The sequence below is a fragment of the Protomyctophum parallelum genome, assembly GCF_964188405.1.
Source record: "Protomyctophum parallelum genome assembly, chromosome: 3".
Classification (NCBI taxonomy): domain Eukaryota; kingdom Metazoa; phylum Chordata; class Actinopteri; order Myctophiformes; family Myctophidae; genus Protomyctophum; species Protomyctophum parallelum.
In genome coordinates, this window is record NC_139698.1 from 24417821 (window position 1) to 24437519 (window position 19699).

Sequence of the window (19699 nt, forward strand, 5' to 3'; positions counted from 1 at the left end):
CATATCACGGCCGACGACCCTTTCCTTGTGAGGAGCGCCGGCCATTTGTTTACGAATGCTTTGGTTTCCAACGAGAATTTAATGGCAGGACTGGGGTGGAAAATGACGGTGTAATGTGGCAGATGAGAGTGATGATGAGCACACATACATCAGTAAACAGACACGTCTAGAAAGACAGGTGACGGCGGCCGTACTCTATGCCGAATGACTAGGCTGGGAACGAGCGGCATCTGTGACTAAACTCAGCTTTATTGACTTATTTAGCCCCTCGGCCTCCAGTGTTATTACTTTCCAATCACAGCCCCATTTCATACTTTTAAAAAGGTTGCCACTCCAAACAGATATTTAAGTGTGTGTGTGTGTGTGTGTGTGTGTGTGTGTGTGTGTGTGTGTGTGTGTGTGTGTGTGTGTGTGTGTGTGTGTGTGTGTGTGTGTGTCGGAGGGGTGGGGGGGCATTTTAGGTTGGATTTCAGGGCACATTCATTTAACCATGGAGCCATTTGTTGATGAAGTCACAATGATCATTTGAGCCCTATATACAATACGTTGTCACATGACAATTAGCTTTTTGGTATTTTCAGCAACAAAACAAAAGTTATATTTTGAATTTTTGCGATGCCACTAGGTTCATGGCGGTTAGCACCATCTCTCTGTTTTTCTCTCTTAAGACTATTACATAAACAACACGACAGATTGATATGAAAGATGACTGTATAAATACAGACAATGATGATGACAATCATGACAATATGACAATGAAACAGCTGTAAAGTGGAATTTGGTTGGATAAGTGGAACCAATAAATAAACCAGAAAGCAGGTTCTTTTGAACCTTATTTCAAGGTGTACAGCCCGGATAGGGAAATGAATGCACTGTGCATCTCTTCTGGAGGAAACAGTGAAATGGCACAGAAGGAGAAAAGAGACAGCGAAAGCTACAGTATACGCTCTCAGAACCAGAGGTATAGGTAAAGAGATGCATGGACTGACGGGGGAGACAGTACCGGTGCCAGACACGACTAGACGGCCCACTTGTACAAGAGCACGAGCCGGGGCTCATTCATTGGCAGCTAGCACGGGGACAATGGGGTTTACAGTGACAGACAGGCATGGACTGGGACAGACATGATGAGTCGATGGCGAGCTCGGTAACGGGAATGAATGGGCTGTTGATGTCTGGTGGCGGTGTGTGAACTGTGAGGGTGTGTGTGTAGGTGAGTATGTATGGATGAGTGCGTGTGAGGGTGTGTGTAGGTGAGTAGCAGTCATAGCAGTACGTATGCAAGAGTTTCCTGGTCCTGGATAGTGTCAGTATTTACACGTCCGTTGAATAAAGCTTTTCTCTCCGTATTTTTGGTTTTTGGTATTTTGGATTTTGGTATGGTTGTCATTTTTTTTTCTTCTTCTCTCTTTTCCTGTCATTGTGTGTTCCTCCACCTCCTCCTCCTCCTCAGGTAAAATTTTTGGTTTAAAATCTTCCTCCTCCTCCTCTTTCAACTCCTTTTACTCCCTCTGACCCGCAGCTTTTTGAAAAACTAGAAGAAAAAACGTTAGGAGAAAGAGTTCAAACACAGTCCTCCACATGCTCTGTTTTGTTTGTGTCGTTTTTGGTCTTGTGTCCTCGCCGCCATCCCCTTCACACACGTTCAAGAGTTCTCTTTTGTCATTTTTGGTTTTCTCGTATACGTGAATCGACGACGCGCGTCTCCGCCCTCGTTTTTTGTCGCTTCACGTGTCATGGATCCCCTCCCCCCTCCCGTTGGAGAGTGGGGGAGGGGGGGGGGGGGGCAAGGGAGAGGCAGCATGTCAGAGTCGCTCAGTATTGGCAAAAAGGGGTCCAACGTTGCCTCCTTTCCGTCTTCTTGGATACATGGATATTTTTGGTTTCGACCTCTCCCTCCTTCCCGCCTTCTCCCTCCACTCCTTCAGTCCCCCCTCCCTCTCCGTCCCCCTCCTCTCTTTCATTCTGTGTAATTGTTTGGCATCGAAAGACCAGGAGAGAGAGAGAGAAAGGGAGAAAGAGTCTGAGAAAGAGAGAACCGCCGCAAATACAAAAAAAATCAAATAAACGAAACGAAAACCACACACCAGGAAGAAGAGTGCGAGAGAGGGAAAGAGATAGCTTTGGTTGTGAAAGGCGAGGTTCTCGTTTTTTTGTGTGTGTGTTTTTTTTTGTTACTTCTTTCTCCGTCCGTCCGTCCGTCCTTCCTTCCTTCCCTCCTCTCTTTGATTGGCCCGTCGGGCGTCGTCGTCACTCGATCTTGGAGCCGCCCAGAGAGGTGGGGCTGTGCGCCATCTCGCTGGAGGAGCAGGAGGAGGGGGCGGGGCTAGAGCAGGGGGAGGGGGAGCAGGGGGTGGGGCTCACGCTGCTGGCCGAGGGGAAGGGGGAAGGCTGATGATGGGACGCTTGTTTGGCCATGGCGGCCTGCACGCTGCCCGCCAGCGTGGCGCCGGGACCGTGGCCCTGCTGCGCCATGTGGAGCAGGGCGGGGTGGTTGAGGAACAGAGAGGAGGGGAGGCCACCGCCCTGGGCCCCGGAGCCCCCCAGCAGCACCTTACTGCCGCCCTCAAGACTGGAAAGAGGCAACTGGCCACCACTGGCTGCTAGGGCTGCTGAGAGGGCCAAGGGGAGAGAGAGAGAGGGAGAGAGAGAGAGAGAGAGAGAGAGAGAGAGAGAGGCGTGGGGAAGAGAGAGAACGTGGAAGGTTGAAAGAGAGGAAAGAAGAGAGCGGTTAAACGCCGTCACGTTTGGCTGATTGACTGGAGATGGAGACATAGATGCAGGTGTATGATAATGTGAGTGACGGGGACAGCACAGCATGTGAAGACTGCACGCACACGCGCGCACACACACACACACACACACACACACATGAATACATGGGGGGGTGATGGTGGATGTAATGAGCACAATGGGATAGGAAAGTATGACATATGCTATGTATCATTTCGTCTGTTCTTGTGTGTACCACAGTCAACAAGGCTGCTACAGAACATACTGACCTCCCTAGAGCCAGATTTATACTTATCGAAAATAGGAGATCTATAAGCTCACAACGTGCTGCAGCGGAACCCGTTCTCCGGTTTCATGCAGCATCGCTCAGATTACTTCAGTTCTAGAGTTGTGTCTTGTACAACTCATATGTTTGGAATATGGTGACGATGTGTCTTGTTCAATTAAATTCAACGTCCCATACTTTACTCTCATCTCAGTCTATCTCATGTTTCATCTCCATCAGTCCTGTCTCTATCTATATATCTTATCTCTATATCTATCTCTATATCGACGCCATTCTTGTCTCCACTTGCATTCTGTCTCTTGACCATGCAAGCTGGTGAGTGGAGCATCTTCGTCGTGCCTTGAGTCTACACTGTAAACTCCTCCGTGCTTTTCTTTTAAACTCTGAGAGTGTACAAATGGATCCAAATGGACCCGTGAATTGTGAACTACAGTATGTAATATATGGGCCTGTAATATATGGGTGTGTGTGCCTAACACACACACCTTGGATAGACGCCAGGGGATTATTACCGAGGAGGGCTTGGTTCATCCCTGTGTTAACTCCCATCACAGTGTTCCTGTTGTGTCACGCACACACACGCACACACACACACACACACACACACACACACACACACACACACACACACACACACGCACACACACACACACACACACACACACACACACATACACACAATGCACGCATGTGTCCATATGCAAACATATGGTCACAGATGCGTGTACACGCACGCACGTGCACACGTGCACACGCGCGCACACACACACACACACACACACACACACACACACATACACACGCACACGCACACAGGTAGAGGAGAGAAGGTAGAAAGGAAGCAAGTTTAGCGGCAAGAAGAAGCATAGTGCTCACATAAACAACGTAAGAAAGCTGCCACCGTGCTAGGAATCATCTGCAATGCAACGCGCACACATAGCAAGGAGGAAGAATCTCAGAAAAACATGTGAAACTGAAATACTTCTATCCATTTACGCATATACTGTAAGCAAATTAGGCTCAATAACAGAGTGTCTTCCTTTGTTAACCACTGAAGCCCTTGTGCATTACTTCATCGTATGATGAATAGCCGATCATGCAAGTGCACACCATGAAGAAAATATGGAATTGTTTGGGAGACTTTTTGAAATCTTGCGCCTATAACGGCATGCCAAAAATAGGCACACCAGGTTCAAAGTGAAAGCAAAGTGGAAAGCTATATGCAAGAGTGACATGGTTTGTTGTTTTAATGTGTGTATTTGTGTGTCTCGTGCATGTTTTGTTTTGTTCGTATTCACCTCAGGTTTGCAGCAAAATCGGTGATGTAGTTAGATACGTCGCCATTCTTTTTACCCATGCGCCATAAGCTGTGAACACAAGAGCCAAACACACAAATGGTTACTCACACCCAACACAAAAATACGTTGGGAAATCAGTGTGTGCGTGCGTGCGTGCGTGCGTGCGTGCGTGCGTGCGTGCGTGCGTGCGTGCGTGCGTGCGTGTGGGTGCCATGACATGCTTGTTGTACCGTGACTGAGGACATATGCCTTGATTTTGTTGATGTAACTTTGCTGCACCTGAACTATTTATGTCCTTCTATGCAATTTCCTCTGTGTGGACATAAATACATTGTTAAAATGTGTGCTGTATATGCCATCTCCAGTCTTACCCTGTGTTACCTCTGTGTGGACATAAATACATTGTTAAAATGTGTGCTGTATATATATATATATATATGTATATATATGCCATCTCCAGTCTTACCCTGTGTTGAGGTTAAGTGTGCTGTGGATGGGAGTGGCTGGGCTGGCTGTGCTGCGCGGAGGAGGTGTCACCGGAGAGGGGGCGGAGCCGAGAGAGGGGTGGGCGGAGCCGAGAGAGGGGTGGGCGGAGCCGAGAGAGGGATGGGCGGAGCTGTGGGAGGGATGGGTGGAGCTGAGAGAGGGGTGGGCGGAGCTGAGTGAGGGATGGGTGGAGCTGAGTGAGGGATGGGCGGAGCTGTGGGAGGAGTGGACGGAAGTGAGGGAGGGGTGGGAAGAGACGATGCTGGAGGCCAGGGGGCCAATGGAGGACATGGTGGTCACTGTTGTGCTGTTGCAGAGACTGCTCACCGCCTGGGACAGCTGACTGGACATCTGTCGGACAGAAAGAGAGAGTGAGTGAGTGAAGAGTTAGCGTCAAAGTGTCCTTGAGCATGTCCTCTCAGCGCCCAATGCGAGATTAGTAGAAGTCGCCCCCGCATATGCATATTTCATTTATTTTAATTTTATTGTATTATTTTGAGGGCTACACAGCGCCCCTAGCGACCTGGCTGGCGCCCTATAGTGGCTAGGGCCGGCCCTGGAACAAGAGTCTCAACCACTAATTGCTCGTGATGTGCTGGTTGGTGCCTTGCATGGTTTCCTCCACCGTCGGTGTATGAATGTGTGTGTGTGAATGGGTGAATGTAATGCACTACAATCTATGTAAAGCACTTCGGATAAAAGAGGCAACATTTACCATTTAGTGAGTGAGTGAGTGAGAGAGAGAGTGAACATGATGCGTGCGTGCGTGCGTGCGTGCCTGGGAGAAAGCAGAGTACAGAGAAGAAGAAAAAGGGCGAGGAATAGAATTGGAGAGACGGAAAGGAAGAGAACTATTGGAAGTCATCAAAAAAAAAAGAAGGAAAAAAACAGTGCCGTCTGCCGTTTGTTTCCATTTGAATTTGACTGTATAGACCCAATAGAAACCAAATGGACCCACACCAGGTCCATTTGGTTTCATTTGTATAAAAAAAGAGAGTGAGCGGGACCGCCTACCATGTGAGGGCTGTAGCAGGGGGTCTTGTGCGTGGGCGGGGCCGAGGTGGGGGGCTGGCTGCAGGGCAGGGGAGGCGTGGCGCTGGACGGGTTGATGCGCTTCTCCTTCTGCCGGCGGTTGCAGAACCAGACACGGATCACCTCCTTCTCCATGGTGAGCTGCTCGGAGATCATCAGGATCTCCTCTGAGGTAGGCTTCTGGTTCTGTCAGGGAGGCAGTGGTGTTTTTGGGCAGCAAAATTAGATTTTGCTTTCAAGGGCCTTTCATGCGGGAAGCGAGAGGAACGCACGCGTTGTTGTTGCCTGGATCAACGAGAGGTCTGCTAGAGGTCTTCTATAAAGAGGGGCGCGACAACGCAAAAAGCTAAACAGAAGCCAGGTCTGGTGAGTCGCGGGCGTGTGCACGAAACGAGCACGCGTTTGCTGAAAATAGCCGCTCATGCTCACAACGTGTCGCACTGCGACACGTTGTGAGCATGTAGATCAGCTATTTTCAGCATGCAACCAAATGTAAAATTACTTATAGCGGGTATGTGCGTGACATCATCATCAAACCCGGAAGTTATGCAGGAATGCCTACTGAGTGGAAAAAAACTACTTCCTGGCCGTGACAGCCCATACATCCAATCAGAATTTGATTGCATTAAACAACGTTAAACAATGTTAAACTCACTTTGCATGTTGCTTTGACACTCGATTTGCCACTCGATGTGCCATTCACTTTAAGCATGCGCATACCCTCTATACTGGATGTCTTGTCCACTAGTCCCTTCCTAACATTTTAGTATAGTTTTTTATTTGACGAAATTGTCAATATATTATTATATTTAGTCATTTAGTCATTCATTTTAGTCTTCATAGTTCCATTTAGTTTTTGTCAGTGAAAAAAGGTAATCAACGGAACATTTTTTGTCATAGTACAACTGCAGGGAGGGTAAGACAGACCCTTGAGTTTAGGTTTTTTGCAGAAGCATGACACCGATGCAAAGTATAAAGAAACAGTGGGGGGGGGGAAAGGGTGTACTTAACTGTATTAAAAACACATATTTACATTAGAAAAAGTACAACATTAAACAAATGCACCTGAGGGTTCAAACCCCACCCACATCAACTTCAGTAAACTGCACGTCTCTTGATTGTGGGCGGACGGCGGGGCAGAGTAAAATCTGCCATATCTGCTGGCACTCTATAGCGCCTTTATTTTTGAAGAATTCCCCGGGGCAAAAGTTGTGTTTTTAACCGCTCTCGACACTGGCAGTGGCGTTCATGTGCAGGTTAATTGAATTGGATTTAGGTTTTAATTACCGCCATGAAGGCGCGCTCAAGGGCCACGCGCACGTTGGTCTCAATGCTGGTTCTCTTCTTCCTGCGGCGGCCAGGCAGACCCTCGAAGCCCATGGATGAGGAGGACAGAGAGCTGGGGCTGGGCAGAGTGCAGTCTATGGACATGGTCTCTGGTGGAGGACACATCACATGCAATGCATCCATGTTTCCGTCCACTTCATGGCCAACATACATTAACCCCCCCCTACACACATACGCACACCGCTTAAGCCATTTTAGACCTGAACCACCCGCTTTAGAACATTATGTAAGGGATCATATCTGGCTAGGTGGTCATTGTCGGGAGACAAGTCAGGGAGTTTAATCACCCTGAAGGTGAATTATATCCCGACAATGACCACCTAGCCAGATATTATCCCGCTTATTACATGGCTTGGCTACCAAAACACAACAAAAAAAGTATTCGCGCTGGCTGCGTCTGCTCAGCTGCAGGGCTGGAGCACTGTCGAAAAACAAGGAAGTGAGTTGATCAAATATAGAATCAATTTTCGGGTACTGCTAGTCTATTTCTAGCTCAAATGTTTTCAAAAACATTTTTGAGAGCAATGTTTTGCTGTAAATTACATTGTGTGTCACAGTGTGTGTGTGTGTACATGGCTGTCATGTTGGAAACAGCAGTAAATTAAGTGGGGCGCAGCTGGTGATCAGAGGGTTTGATTAGGCAGTGGTCTGTTATAGAGCGGAGCAAGAAATAACACACCGCTGAATTCAGTGATTGACCAATCAGAATCAAGCATTCAACCAAGCCATGTAATAACAACTGATAATCACCAGTAGGCTCAGCCAGCTGGCTCGAGTTACATTCCAGTGATAAGTAACATACAGGTGATTATCGGTTGATTTTCATTCGAATCTGCTACCTGAACCTACAGTATACCATTACCTTATACTTTCAATACGGGACAGAATCTGTGTCACTTAAGTTGTTGCTATATACCATATACTTACTGTAGCATTATAAATCCTTTAAAGAAAGAATATATGGTTCAATGACGCAGGTGAGAAGAGGGGGAGAGACAGACAGATATTTGTATATATATATATATATAGGAAAAGAGAAGGGAACCCGCACACTCATATGCTCCAAAAGATAAATGTATTGACGACGTTTCGAGCCAAGGCTCTTCATCTGGTCAAACCAGATTTGACTATAGTTTTACTATAGTTTCTATATATATATATATAAATATTTGTCTGTCTCCCCCCCTCTTCTCACCTGCGTCATTGAGCCATTTCTCCAGCAGTGGTTTCAGTTTGCACATGTTCTTGAAGCTCAGGTTGAGGGCCTCAAAGCGAGATATGGTGGTTTGGCTGAAGTCGTTCCCGTACAGCTTGCCCATGGCCAGGCCAACGTCACCCTGAGGACATGCACAAACGCACGTTTATTGTCACATGAAAATTGCACTGCACATTTCTCTACAATTGTACATTGCTCGATATACAAGTTGAACTAAAATCTATTATAGTTACCTCAAACTAAAACTATGAGTGAAATAAAAAGATCCTGAACCTTCCCCCCCTTAAATTTGCTCGCTTTACCTGATGGGACTAACTGGTACAATAAAACAACAAAGACAGATTAAAATGATGCTGCTCAACATGAGACATTTAATAAACATGCATCCTTTCATATTACCCTTTTCAGTAACACAGACACAAACACCCACACGCGCACGCACGCACGCACACACACACACACACACACACACACACACACACACACACACACACACACACACACACACCTGTGTGAAGCCTAGTTTGATGCGTCTCTGTTTGAAGGTGCGAGCGAACTGCTCCAACTCCTCGAGGTCACTGGGCTCCTCGGGGTGAGAGGTCACAGAGGTCAAAGGGGTCACACCCCCACCACTGCTCACCTCTACACCTTTATCTCTCTATGGAGAGAGAGAGAGAGAGAGAGAGAATCATGGATTACTTTAGGGCTCAAATAGTCGTTGTTGAGGCCCTCTCTGGCACTGAAGCCTGGGAGTTTCCTGGACATGTGTATACCTGTGCTTGGAGTCCCAGTCTGGTCGGAGCGGACAGCAGGCCCCCTTGGTTTGGCTGAGGTAGCGAAATAAGATTTGGTGTCGAAAGGAGTCCTGGGAGGATGGGAACAAACAACAACATCGTGAATCTTTGATGCAATTAAATTGATGCATGCAATCGCAATGTACGCCTTCTGCCTGTTATCCAGTATTATGAGTTTTATTACCTTGTAGTTTTATTGTGTGTATAATAAGGCCTACTAAAAATAAAATCTGCAGTGAGTGTACAAATGGAACCAATATGCACACGCTCGTTATCTTAACCGGGAAAACATCTGTGTCATTTTTTATTTTTGTGATGGCTATTCAAGAAAAGACTTCTGCACACTCGACTTACTCACGCTTCGGTCTTTGGACCTTCCTCAGGACCAGGGGAAGGTCGAAAGACCGAAACATGTTGTACTTTAAATGACATTAAATAAAAAGCTCTTGAACCTGCAAGTGCCAGTGTGCAGCTCTCCCTCCTTCTCCTACAAGTTTGCTGTGATGGCTATTCAAAGATAGCAGATGTACAAGCTCACAGCTGCGAGCTTGTACATCTGCTATTGTTGAACTTTTTTTTATTTATCTTGAAAGTGTTTGGGGGTCCTTCCTTGGCACGAAATAGTTTGAGAACTATTTCCACCTCAGAGGAAAGCCTGGTCTCTGTTCCAAAAGTGCCATATGATCCGGCCGGGAGCGGATGATATCGCTACGTCATGTTGTTTTGTATTGTTTTGTAGTCATCAGGCAGGAACAATCAAACAGAACTTCCTTTTCCCCTCAAACCGGAAGAATAACAATAAAAGCTCTCGTATAGCCTGTAGCTTTTATTGAGGAAAAATCGGTTTGAGGGAAAAGGAAGTTCCGGAAGATTGCTGACTATACAAAACAATACTACAACATGACGTATAGCGATATCATCCGCTCCCGACCGGTTCATGAACCCGAAATGGAATGGTGCCCAGGCTAGGTTAACACAGTGACTTGTACAGTTGTAGGTGGACACTAGTGTGACAGACAGGGGGATGGATGGATGGATGGATGGATGGATGGATGGATGGTGCAGTACCTTGTTGGCCCTGCTGTGCCTGGGGCAGGAGGAACTGGGCAGGGTTCTGGAGGTGGTGTCCAGGCACCAGCACCAACTGTTGGAGCTGCAGAAGCTGCTGGATGTCCTGATGGGTGGAGGAGAGCAGATGGAACAGCACAGGGTCAGGGGAGCTCAGACACCGTTTGGAAGGTCTAACAGTAACCATCCAATGACCCGTTTCATGGCAGCCATATTGGCCCGAAATAGCAGTTTAAAGAAATGTGATAAACACGAAAAAACTAAAAACAGTTAAACAATGACAAATGTGAACAGACAAACAAAACAAAGACAACAGGACATACACTCTTGCTCTCAAACTTTCCCAACACGTTGTTGTAAATTAACTGAATTACAGACATTTATTTTTAAATGAGAAAAAATAAAATAAAGAAAAAATACTCAGTTCCTTTTTTTTTCTTTTCTTTCCAATTTTCTAATGTGTTATAAATTGTGTAGGAGGGGTTAGCGTGCACCTATTGAAATGGTCAATGAAGGGTTGCCATGTCTGGTAAAATCTATCTTCACTCCCTCTCAATTCAAACTTTATCTTTTCCAATTGCAAGTAGTGCATAACATCTTTCATAAGTGTAGTGTGAGTGGGAAGTTGGGAACCTGTGCTTGTTTCCAATTCAACAGTATCAGTCTGCGAGCCAGTAGAGTCACATATTTTACCATGTTATATTGGAAAGTAGACAGTTTGACCCCGGGCCCCCTGACCCCCAGAACTGCTGTCAGTGGATCCGGGTCAAAAGGTCTTCCAACAATGTCTGACAGTGATTTAAATATACTTTGCCAATATGATGTTAGTTTAGTGCAGTGCCAGAACATATGAGCTAGAGTGACCGGCGACTGGCCACATCTGTCGCAGGCTGGATTCACATTTGGAAACATTCTGTTGAGGTTTTCCTTTGACAAATGTAACCTGTGTAATATTTTAAACTGTATAAGACCGTGCCTGGCACATACTGAAGAAGAGTGCACAAACTTTTGAGATGTAGACCATTGCTCGTCAGTGATAGATATTCCTAAGTCGTTTTCCCAAGCAGTTTTTAAATACTCCAAGGAGGCATTATTATCTAAACATGAGAGAGAATTATAAATAATAGAAACACCTCCTTTCAGCAATGGGTCAGGTAGAAATATAGATTCCATTGATGAGTTGGGAGGTATGTTTGGAAATGAAGCAGTGTGTTGTGTTAAAAAAAAAAATCGTATCTGTAGAAATCTAAAGAAATGTGATTGGGGTAAATTGAATTTGCGTCGTATTTGTTCAAAGGTCGGAAATAACCCATCAATATAAAGATCTTTGAAGGAGTGAATACCATTTCTATGCCACACTTTAAACAATGAGTCAGAAAGGGATGGTAAAAAAGCATGGTTAGCGACCAGAGGTGCGCGCACAGAACCCGGGTGCCAACCGAAATGCCTTCGTATTGAGAGCCAAACTTTGAGAGAATGCCAGACTATGGAATTCTTTGGCAACTTAGTATATCTTGAGGCCACTGGGGAAAGATTAAAGCTGACAACGATGTTGGGGGACAACATTGACCTTCAATAAATGCCCATGTAGGCAATTGATCTTGGAGCCAAAATGAGAGCGCACGTAAATTACACGCCCAGTAATAGAGTTTGAAGTTAGGTAATCCCATTCCAAGAGAAAAAATAGAGTCTGCAAAACTCAGCTCCACTGGTTTATTTGATTCAACGTTTCGATCCCTTAGGATCTTCTTCAGGAATGAATGAATTTCTTTCTCTTGTACTGCCTTTTGACTAGCACCTGGGCTAGAGTGGAGGTGCATGCTCTATTTCCTTAGGTAATCCCATTCCGCCATCTGATTTAGGCCTCTGCAAAAAATCCTTCCTAATTCGGGGGGGTTTCTTATCCCAAATGAACTTGGAGATAATTTTATCCAGATTCTTAAAAAAAGTGTTGTTAACAAAAATTGGAATACATTGGAATAGAAACAGATATTTAGGGAGGACATTCATTTTAATTATATTAATTTGGCCGGCAAGTGAGATAGGAAGGTTCGACCATTTCGTTAAGTCTTGTTCAGTACGTTCAAAAAGTTTTGTATGGTTTTGCTTGAACAAGTCATTAAGTGCTTTGCAGGTTACTATGATTCCTAAATATCGAAAGCTGGTTATAACATTAAATAGGTGAGAGCCAAAAGTTTGATTGCCTTGTGTATTGATAGGAAATAAAACGCTTTTGGAAACATTGACTTTATACCCCGAAACCCTGCCAAAACTTTCTAAGGTGGACATGATACTAGGAATAGATGTGGAAGGTTTGGATATGTATAATAATAAATCGTCAGCGTAAAGTGAAACTTTATGCTCTCTATCTCCTCTGAAGATACCAGTGTAGGTGTCTGAAGCACGCAACGCAATTGCAAGCGGCTCAATAGATAAGGCAAAGAGCAGTGATGAGAGAGGGCAGCCTTGTCTGGTCGAGCGATTCAAAGGGAAGTTTTCAGACCTGTATCCGTTTGTATGTACAGAAGCTAATGGAGAAGCATAAAGTAGTTTAACCCATGAAGTGAAGGTTGGACCAAACCCAAATTTTGACAGGGTCGAGAGGAGGAAGTCCCACTCGACCCTATCAAAGGCCTTCTCCGCGTCAAGAGATAACAGTATTTCCGTATCTTGGGGGGTACTACTGGGAGAATATATAATGTCGAATAGGCGTCTAAGATTAAAAAATAGATGTCTATCTTTTATAAATCCCGTTTGATCAGTATGTATCACAGTTGGGAGCACTTTTTCCAAACGTGTAGCCACAATCTTTGCTAAAATTTTAGCATCAACATTCAAAAGACTCAGAGGCCTGTATGAACCTGGATTAAGTGGGTCTTTATCCTTTTTAAGTAGAACAGAGATGCTAGCTTGGTAGAAAGTTGGTGGGAGGTGGCCGGCGTTGAGAGATTCATTAAACACTTTAAGTAAAAGGGGAGATATGAGTTCAGTAAATGACTTGTAAAATTCAGAGGTATAGCCATCGGGTCCTGGGGCTTTTGAGCACTGCATTTGTGAGATTGCCTGATGTATTTCATCTAAGGTAATAGCTCTTTCAAGTTGAACCTTATGTTCTTGACTAATGGAAGGTATGTTTAAATTTTCTGAAAAAGCAGCTAATTTGAAGTGCAAGTATTTTGCCCGCCTTATCCCCGTGTTCATAAAACCTATGGCGTGACCGAGTCATCAAATTAGTTGTCTCATTTGTGGATAGGAGTTTGAATTCGGCTTGAGTCGAAACCCTTTCTCTGTATAATTCAGGAGAAGGAGATTCTGCATACTGTAGGTCTACTTCAAGTAATCGATCAGTCAGAGCTTTGCCTTGTACATTACGTAGACGGGAGATTAAAGCCTGTCGCGAAATAATCTGCCCCCGTATATACGCTTTAAGTGCTTCCCATAGTGTACTTCTTGATACATCGGGTGTGTCATTTGTAGAGTGATAGAACTGTATTCGGGATTTAATATCATCCACACACGCTTGCCTAGTTATTAGAGTGTTATCGAATCTCCAAGTCCTGGCCATATGTCTGTTCTGAAATGCTCATTTGAGGACTAGGGGACTATGATCGGATATTACAATTGCTTCATACTCACAGTGTCTTATTGAGGGAAGAAGTTTTGAATCTATCAGGAAGTAATCTAATCTTGTGAAAGTGTGATGTACAGAAGAAAAACGAATATTTACGTTGAGCTGGATTTAAGAATCTCCATGGATCTGATAATTTAAATGTGTCCATGAATGTATTCAGAGCAAATGTTTTTAACTCAAATCTTTCCCTGGAACAACATATTTTCAGATAGGGGACATTTTTGGGGTTCCTTGACATATGAAAATATTTGAGAACGACATTTGTAGAATCTGATCTCAGGTCTAAATGGGTTTAAGGAAATTCAACTCCACAGTGAACATAATGAATATGACGTAATCCTTTTATGTAATAATAGGTTTAATATACTGTTCTGTTAGATTAGATGGGAGGAGGGATGCTGATGGTACTGTGTGGGTCTCTCGGTGACCCAGTTCTGAAAAATGTCACCCGTACCGCTCGTTGTTGGATATAATAAGTTAATAACGCCAGATTAAGGTAAGAAAGCGGCTTGTCCGGAATTCTCCTTTTTTTAAGTGTAGCAGAGCCTCCAGTGAGCCAGCACCCTGACTCTGCTTGTCCTGAACGGAACAGCTAAACCTCAGCTAAGTGATTGCTGTCAGGAACCAAATGGACCCTTAAACGTCTGTAACTCAGAGAGTGTATGGAACCAAATCCATTTGGTTCAATTTGGACACTCTCAGAGTAAAATTAAGAAAGTATTTTGTAGTGTAGATCGGGGTCCCGGAGAAAACAGCGTACCAAATGGAGGTCTGTGGCCAATGTATATCAAAACTGGGGCTCCTTGAATTACAAACACCTGTGTGAAGTGAGGGGCGAACTCTTATCATCGTACATCATCATGACGTAAAATAGACACTATCTATTTGCTCAAAAACTATATAAAATTCTCCATTCATTGTCAATGGGAATTTAATGTTTGTGTAGGACAAAGTTTGTGGACAGACACCAAAAGCTGGATATAGGAGGGGCTAGCGCCCCTCAAAAAGGATCCCTGGTTAAGAAAGAGCATGCAATGGGATTAATCAGGTCAGGTGTATGAGCTGATGAAACAGCAGCACAGCAACAGTAAACACGCAGACAGAAAAAGAGAAGCGCTGGTTTGAAAACGACAGTATACCCAGCATGCAAAGAGGGGGAAATGAGCCCACAGCTGAATGCAATACGTTCTCAATCAAGCCCCCCTGCCCGCTCGCCCGGGCCTGGGGGGAGGAGGAGGACTGTGATTGGTCGGTCTTTACCTGGGCGGTGAGCTGGATTGGCTGGGTGAGGGTGAGCTGGGGCGGAGGAGGGTGCGGGACAGGGACGCTTTGGCCTGTCTGTTCCTGTGTGCTCTGTCCCTGTCCCTGGGACTGTCCCTGACCCTGTCCCTGGGACTGAGTTTGCTGGGCCTGCTGGCCACTTTGTCCCGCCTGTTGTTGCTGCTGCTGTTGTTGCTGTTGCTGCTGCTGCTGCTGGGCCTGCTGATTGGCCGCTGCCGCGGCTGCCTGAGCTTGCTGATTGGCTTGGGCGGCCGCGTGGGCGGCGTGAGCAGCGTGGGCTGCGTTGGACTGCTGCATGGCCGCGGCCAGGAGCTGAGCCTGGGCCTGCTGCAGCAACAACTGCTGCTGAGCAGGTAGCAGAGCGGTCAGCTGGAAGCAGACGCAGACGGAGAGGAGAGACATACAGGAGGGCGGGAACGTAGAGGAGAAGAAAGAGCCAGACAGATTTTGTTCAAAAAGCAGCACCATGAGAGAAGCAAGCAAGAAAAGCAACACACCGCCACCAACAGATACAGAAAAATATGGGCCCTATATTGGGCTATAAAGCCTTAAACATTAACCGCAGTACCCGTTACCCGTGAATTACGCACAAGGCAGCTGGCACCGTCCCTAAACGGTGTCCACCCGCTAAACATTATGCCGACTCCGTTATTTGCGCCTGGAGGTGTGGCCGTGTTGGTGCATTATCCCTGAAATTGCCATCTTGCCCACACACGTTTGGGAAAGCGCATCGCCGATTCTAAAACCACCCTCTATACCAATGCGTGCCTGTGAACGTCGGGTGTGTTAAGTGTCTAACGTTATTGGTGCCACATGCAGTGTGGCTGTGGACACAAATTCAGAATTGAGTGACCTTGAATGTGATTGATACTGTCACCCACAAAAGTGTGACTGTTTGTGCCAATAAATTGTGTTTTTTATCAGCAGTTACCATGAAGCTTATCGAAGACAAATACAATGTTGTTTGGTCTACATTTGCTATAACCAGCAATGCGAGTGATAATTCTGTGTATCAAATATACATTTATGGCCAAAGAGGGAGAGCGTGTAAGATTGCATTGGGGACAATGGCTTGCGGAGTCTTCTCTTAAAGGCATCTGTGATTGGTTTTATTAATGTAATGCCCAAACCACACACCTATATGCATAATGTAACGGGTAGAGCAGGTGTTTTAGGGATAAGGCTGGTGTCTGAAGATAGCAACTTTTGGACGGGAACGCCCCTTGCCCAATGCTAAATCTCCAAATAGTGCGTGTGCGTGTGTGTGTGTGTGTGTGTGTGTGTGTGTGTGTGTGTGTCTTACCCCTGCCAGTTGGGAGCCGGTCAGCATTAGTTGCGTGTGCTGTAGGGCGGTCTGTGAGGGGGTCGGGCCATGAGAGGGTGGGAGGACTGGTGACATGTCACCACACTCCTCCATCTTACTCTGGTATAACGACAAAACAAACAGCGGTTTAACTGGCGCTGGTAGACACAGCTGTAGCCCTGGCAAAAGTACCAAATTATTAAATGTCTAACATCGCTCTGGTGTATACGTACGTTAGAGATGATATGTCTTTGCTGATTTGTATAGTAAGAATACAGACTATTTTGTAAGTCAATAATCTGTGCAGGAGACATGAAGAGACAACATGTAATACAAATAGTCAATTAAAATTGTATTGTTGTAATGAATCAAACCCCCACCAAAATACACTTCTTCTGTGGTAGCTGGCTCCATAAAGAGAACCAGAGCAAACACGATTGACAATAGCCCTCGGCCCCACACCTCCCTGTGGCATATCTCCAGTTGGAACCAAATTGAAAAGCTTATTTAGTATCATGACAATATAGTCGAGCACATAAACTCCTCCGGGGCAAACCTGTAGATCAAAATACAGTGCGTTGTGAATTTAGATACTATACTTCAGCAAAGCCTGCACCTAATCTATGCTTTGTTTCTCTGGTTTGCGGTGCAGACATTTGTCTTCCATTATTCATAGCGGGAGTTAGGGACTGCCCAGGCCTTTCTTTTCTCTACAAAAGGGACGTATGTTCCCCTTTCTTCATGGACGAGGACATGTCAGGACATGCAGCAGACACTAGGGGCCTGCATGGTGGCGCTCTCGGATTTGCATATCCAATAAGTCGGTATGCAAAAATGAGGAAGGTTTAGGAGGGGGATTAACTTATTGTGGAGTGATGGTATTGGGTAAATTACACTCCATTCCACCAGTGGTTTCTCAGACACAATGAATCGCCGTGCCCTCAGTGAGTTCGCTTCTAATGGAGGCATGCACACGTTACTTGACACTCGCTTGTCGTTCGATGAATCATTAAACGTCCGCAAAGAGCCCATTGGGTCCATAGAAAGGGATGAATGCTACAGCAGCCATACTGTCAATGAGGCCTTTGTGGTGCCGTGAAACCCCAAGAAAAACAAACACAGACAGACATAAAGACTGAACCAGACGCAATTCGCGCACAGACACACACACACACACACACACACACACACACACACACACACACACACACACACACACACTCACACAGAGTCACACAACTCACCTTGCTGCTGCTCAGACTTGGTGAGAGGGGAAAGGGGTTGATTTTCATGGACTGAGCCTACAGGAGTACAGGACAAAGAAGGACAAATAAGCAATAGTTCTCACCACCAATATAGTGTAGTGTTTGTACTCACTTCACATAGATGGACTGCACATTATTGATTCACTTGCTGTAATTATCTGTACCTGTATTCCTACTACAGATTACCGGTACGTAGATTATGTACATATTACTGGTGATAGTTTGTTCATAATGGTTGAATACATATAACCTGCATTCAAATGTCCTTTATAATTATATTTTTCCTGACTGAATAGGTGTTTAACCTCAGTAAAACTATGTCTGCATGTGTTAAATTTGAGTGTACGTGGCATAATGAGTCAGAGCTACCTGGTGATTTGATTCCGGACCGTTCCGTTCTGAATCTGCGTGGAAGAAAACATGAGAAATTGAAAAGACAAGAGCGTACACACACACACACACACACAGTACACACAGAAGAAAACATGAGAAATTGAAAAGACAAGAGCACACACACACACGCACGCACGAGCACACACAAAGATATTACACATATTTCGACACAGATGCACACACAGCATATAGTCTACAGTCTACACAACACGCAGCTGTCAGGTCATGGTTTCACTAAAATTAGATTAAGTGAAGATTTTATATTACATTTTAAATGATCAACACACACAAACACACGCACACATGCACACGCACGCACACACACGCACACACAGTATATACCTGTGCTCTCCATTGGAGACTCAGGCCCTAGCTTCTCAACCTCTGACTTTGACATCCTGATATCTGCAGAGAGAGAGAGAGAAAGGGAGAGAGAGACAGAATAGAAGTTAGAAACAATGTTACGGTGATTCCAAGAAAGATAACAAAAGTCTGAAAAGAGAGCAACTATATATATATATATTATATATATATATGCAGGTGAGGCTAAACCTACATGTAAGGTGCATCAATAGAGCATCAATCAAACAGAAAACCGAGAAGATTTAGAGAAGTAAAGATTTTATGCTGAATTTCACGCTGATAATGGAAAGCATGAATTGAAATTGAAAGAAAGAAAACAAAAATGAGAGAGAGAGAGAGAGAGAGAGAGAGAGAGAGAGAGAGGTCACAGGCAGGTACAAAAGAAGAGAAGGGGAAAAAACAAGTAACGAATTTTCAGTTTTCATAATAGGCTTACATACTGGTGTATACTGTTACAAGTAACTATTGAGACAGGCCGAAGGAGAAGGAAAATAATGAAGGCATCTATCTGGCCAACTATAAGGTGTACGCGTAGTCCTGTATACAGTATAGGTAGGCGATATTGACCATTGGTCAACGATAAACACTGAGTGTTGTTGTGTCTTTATGGAGATACAGTAAACGTGAGCTTTGTGGCACGCAACATAAATTAGGAATCGACAGCTTTGAGGTCGGTTCACAAAAACCATATGAGTCAAACTCGGCCCACGTACATGCTTTCAGACATTCACTCTTTCCTACTGGTGGCTGCGAGAAGTGCGAGATGGAGTGGGCCAAAGTTTGAGTTGTTTGCTTTTTCTAAGAATACGGGGGGGTATTCTTAGAAAAAGCAAACAACTCAAACTGCAGTGCGAGCCATGCCCACCACGTTGGTCATGTTATAGTTGTTTTGGCTCTGTATGTCACTCACAACACCGTGTCACTTCCTGATCGATAGAGTGCTGCTGGGACATGCAGTCCCCGTGTCAAAATATGAGAGCGCAACAGTATAGATATGTTTGAGGAGAAACCATGTGAGAATAATGGGTGCGGTACTGCGGTATAGAGAGATTTGGAGGGAATTGTGGAGGGATGTAGTGTGTCTGTTGTCAGTGACATGTTTGTGTCACCTCACCAGTCCTTTGTTTATCAAAAAACTGTCTGTCAGTGTCAACATCATCTCTCTCATGTGTCCCGTTCTTCTGCCCTGCCTTTATGGCAAAT

The 19699-nt window shown here is 45.1% G+C and overlaps 1 protein-coding gene across 1 annotated transcript in view; it reads right to left on the reverse strand.

Annotated features, from left to right (window-relative positions):
* Window positions 1–2021: 2021 nt before the first annotated feature.
* The window catches only part of pou2f2b (POU class 2 homeobox 2b), a gene marked incomplete at its 5' end in the record, with an annotated part of 52808 nt that continues 35130 nt past the window's right edge, over window positions 2022–19699 (reverse strand). The window contains 17 exons of the mRNA XM_083762084.1: window positions 2022–2609; window positions 3505–3578; window positions 4318–4386; window positions 4784–4881; window positions 5062–5154; window positions 5818–6021; window positions 7123–7271; window positions 8378–8519; window positions 8907–9056; window positions 9172–9263; window positions 10261–10366; window positions 15152–15541; window positions 16476–16595; window positions 16709–16774; window positions 17720–17776; window positions 18110–18144; window positions 18476–18538. Of these exons, the coding sequence (XP_083618210.1) occupies window positions 2251–2609; window positions 3505–3578; window positions 4318–4386; window positions 4784–4881; window positions 5062–5154; window positions 5818–6021; window positions 7123–7271; window positions 8378–8519; window positions 8907–9056; window positions 9172–9263; window positions 10261–10366; window positions 15152–15541; window positions 16476–16595; window positions 16709–16774; window positions 17720–17776; window positions 18110–18144; window positions 18476–18538 (2267 nt within the window). The 3' untranslated portion in view covers window positions 2022–2250. The remainder of the gene's footprint in view (window positions 2610–3504; window positions 3579–4317; window positions 4387–4783; window positions 4882–5061; window positions 5155–5817; window positions 6022–7122; window positions 7272–8377; window positions 8520–8906; window positions 9057–9171; window positions 9264–10260; window positions 10367–15151; window positions 15542–16475; window positions 16596–16708; window positions 16775–17719; window positions 17777–18109; window positions 18145–18475; window positions 18539–19699) is intronic.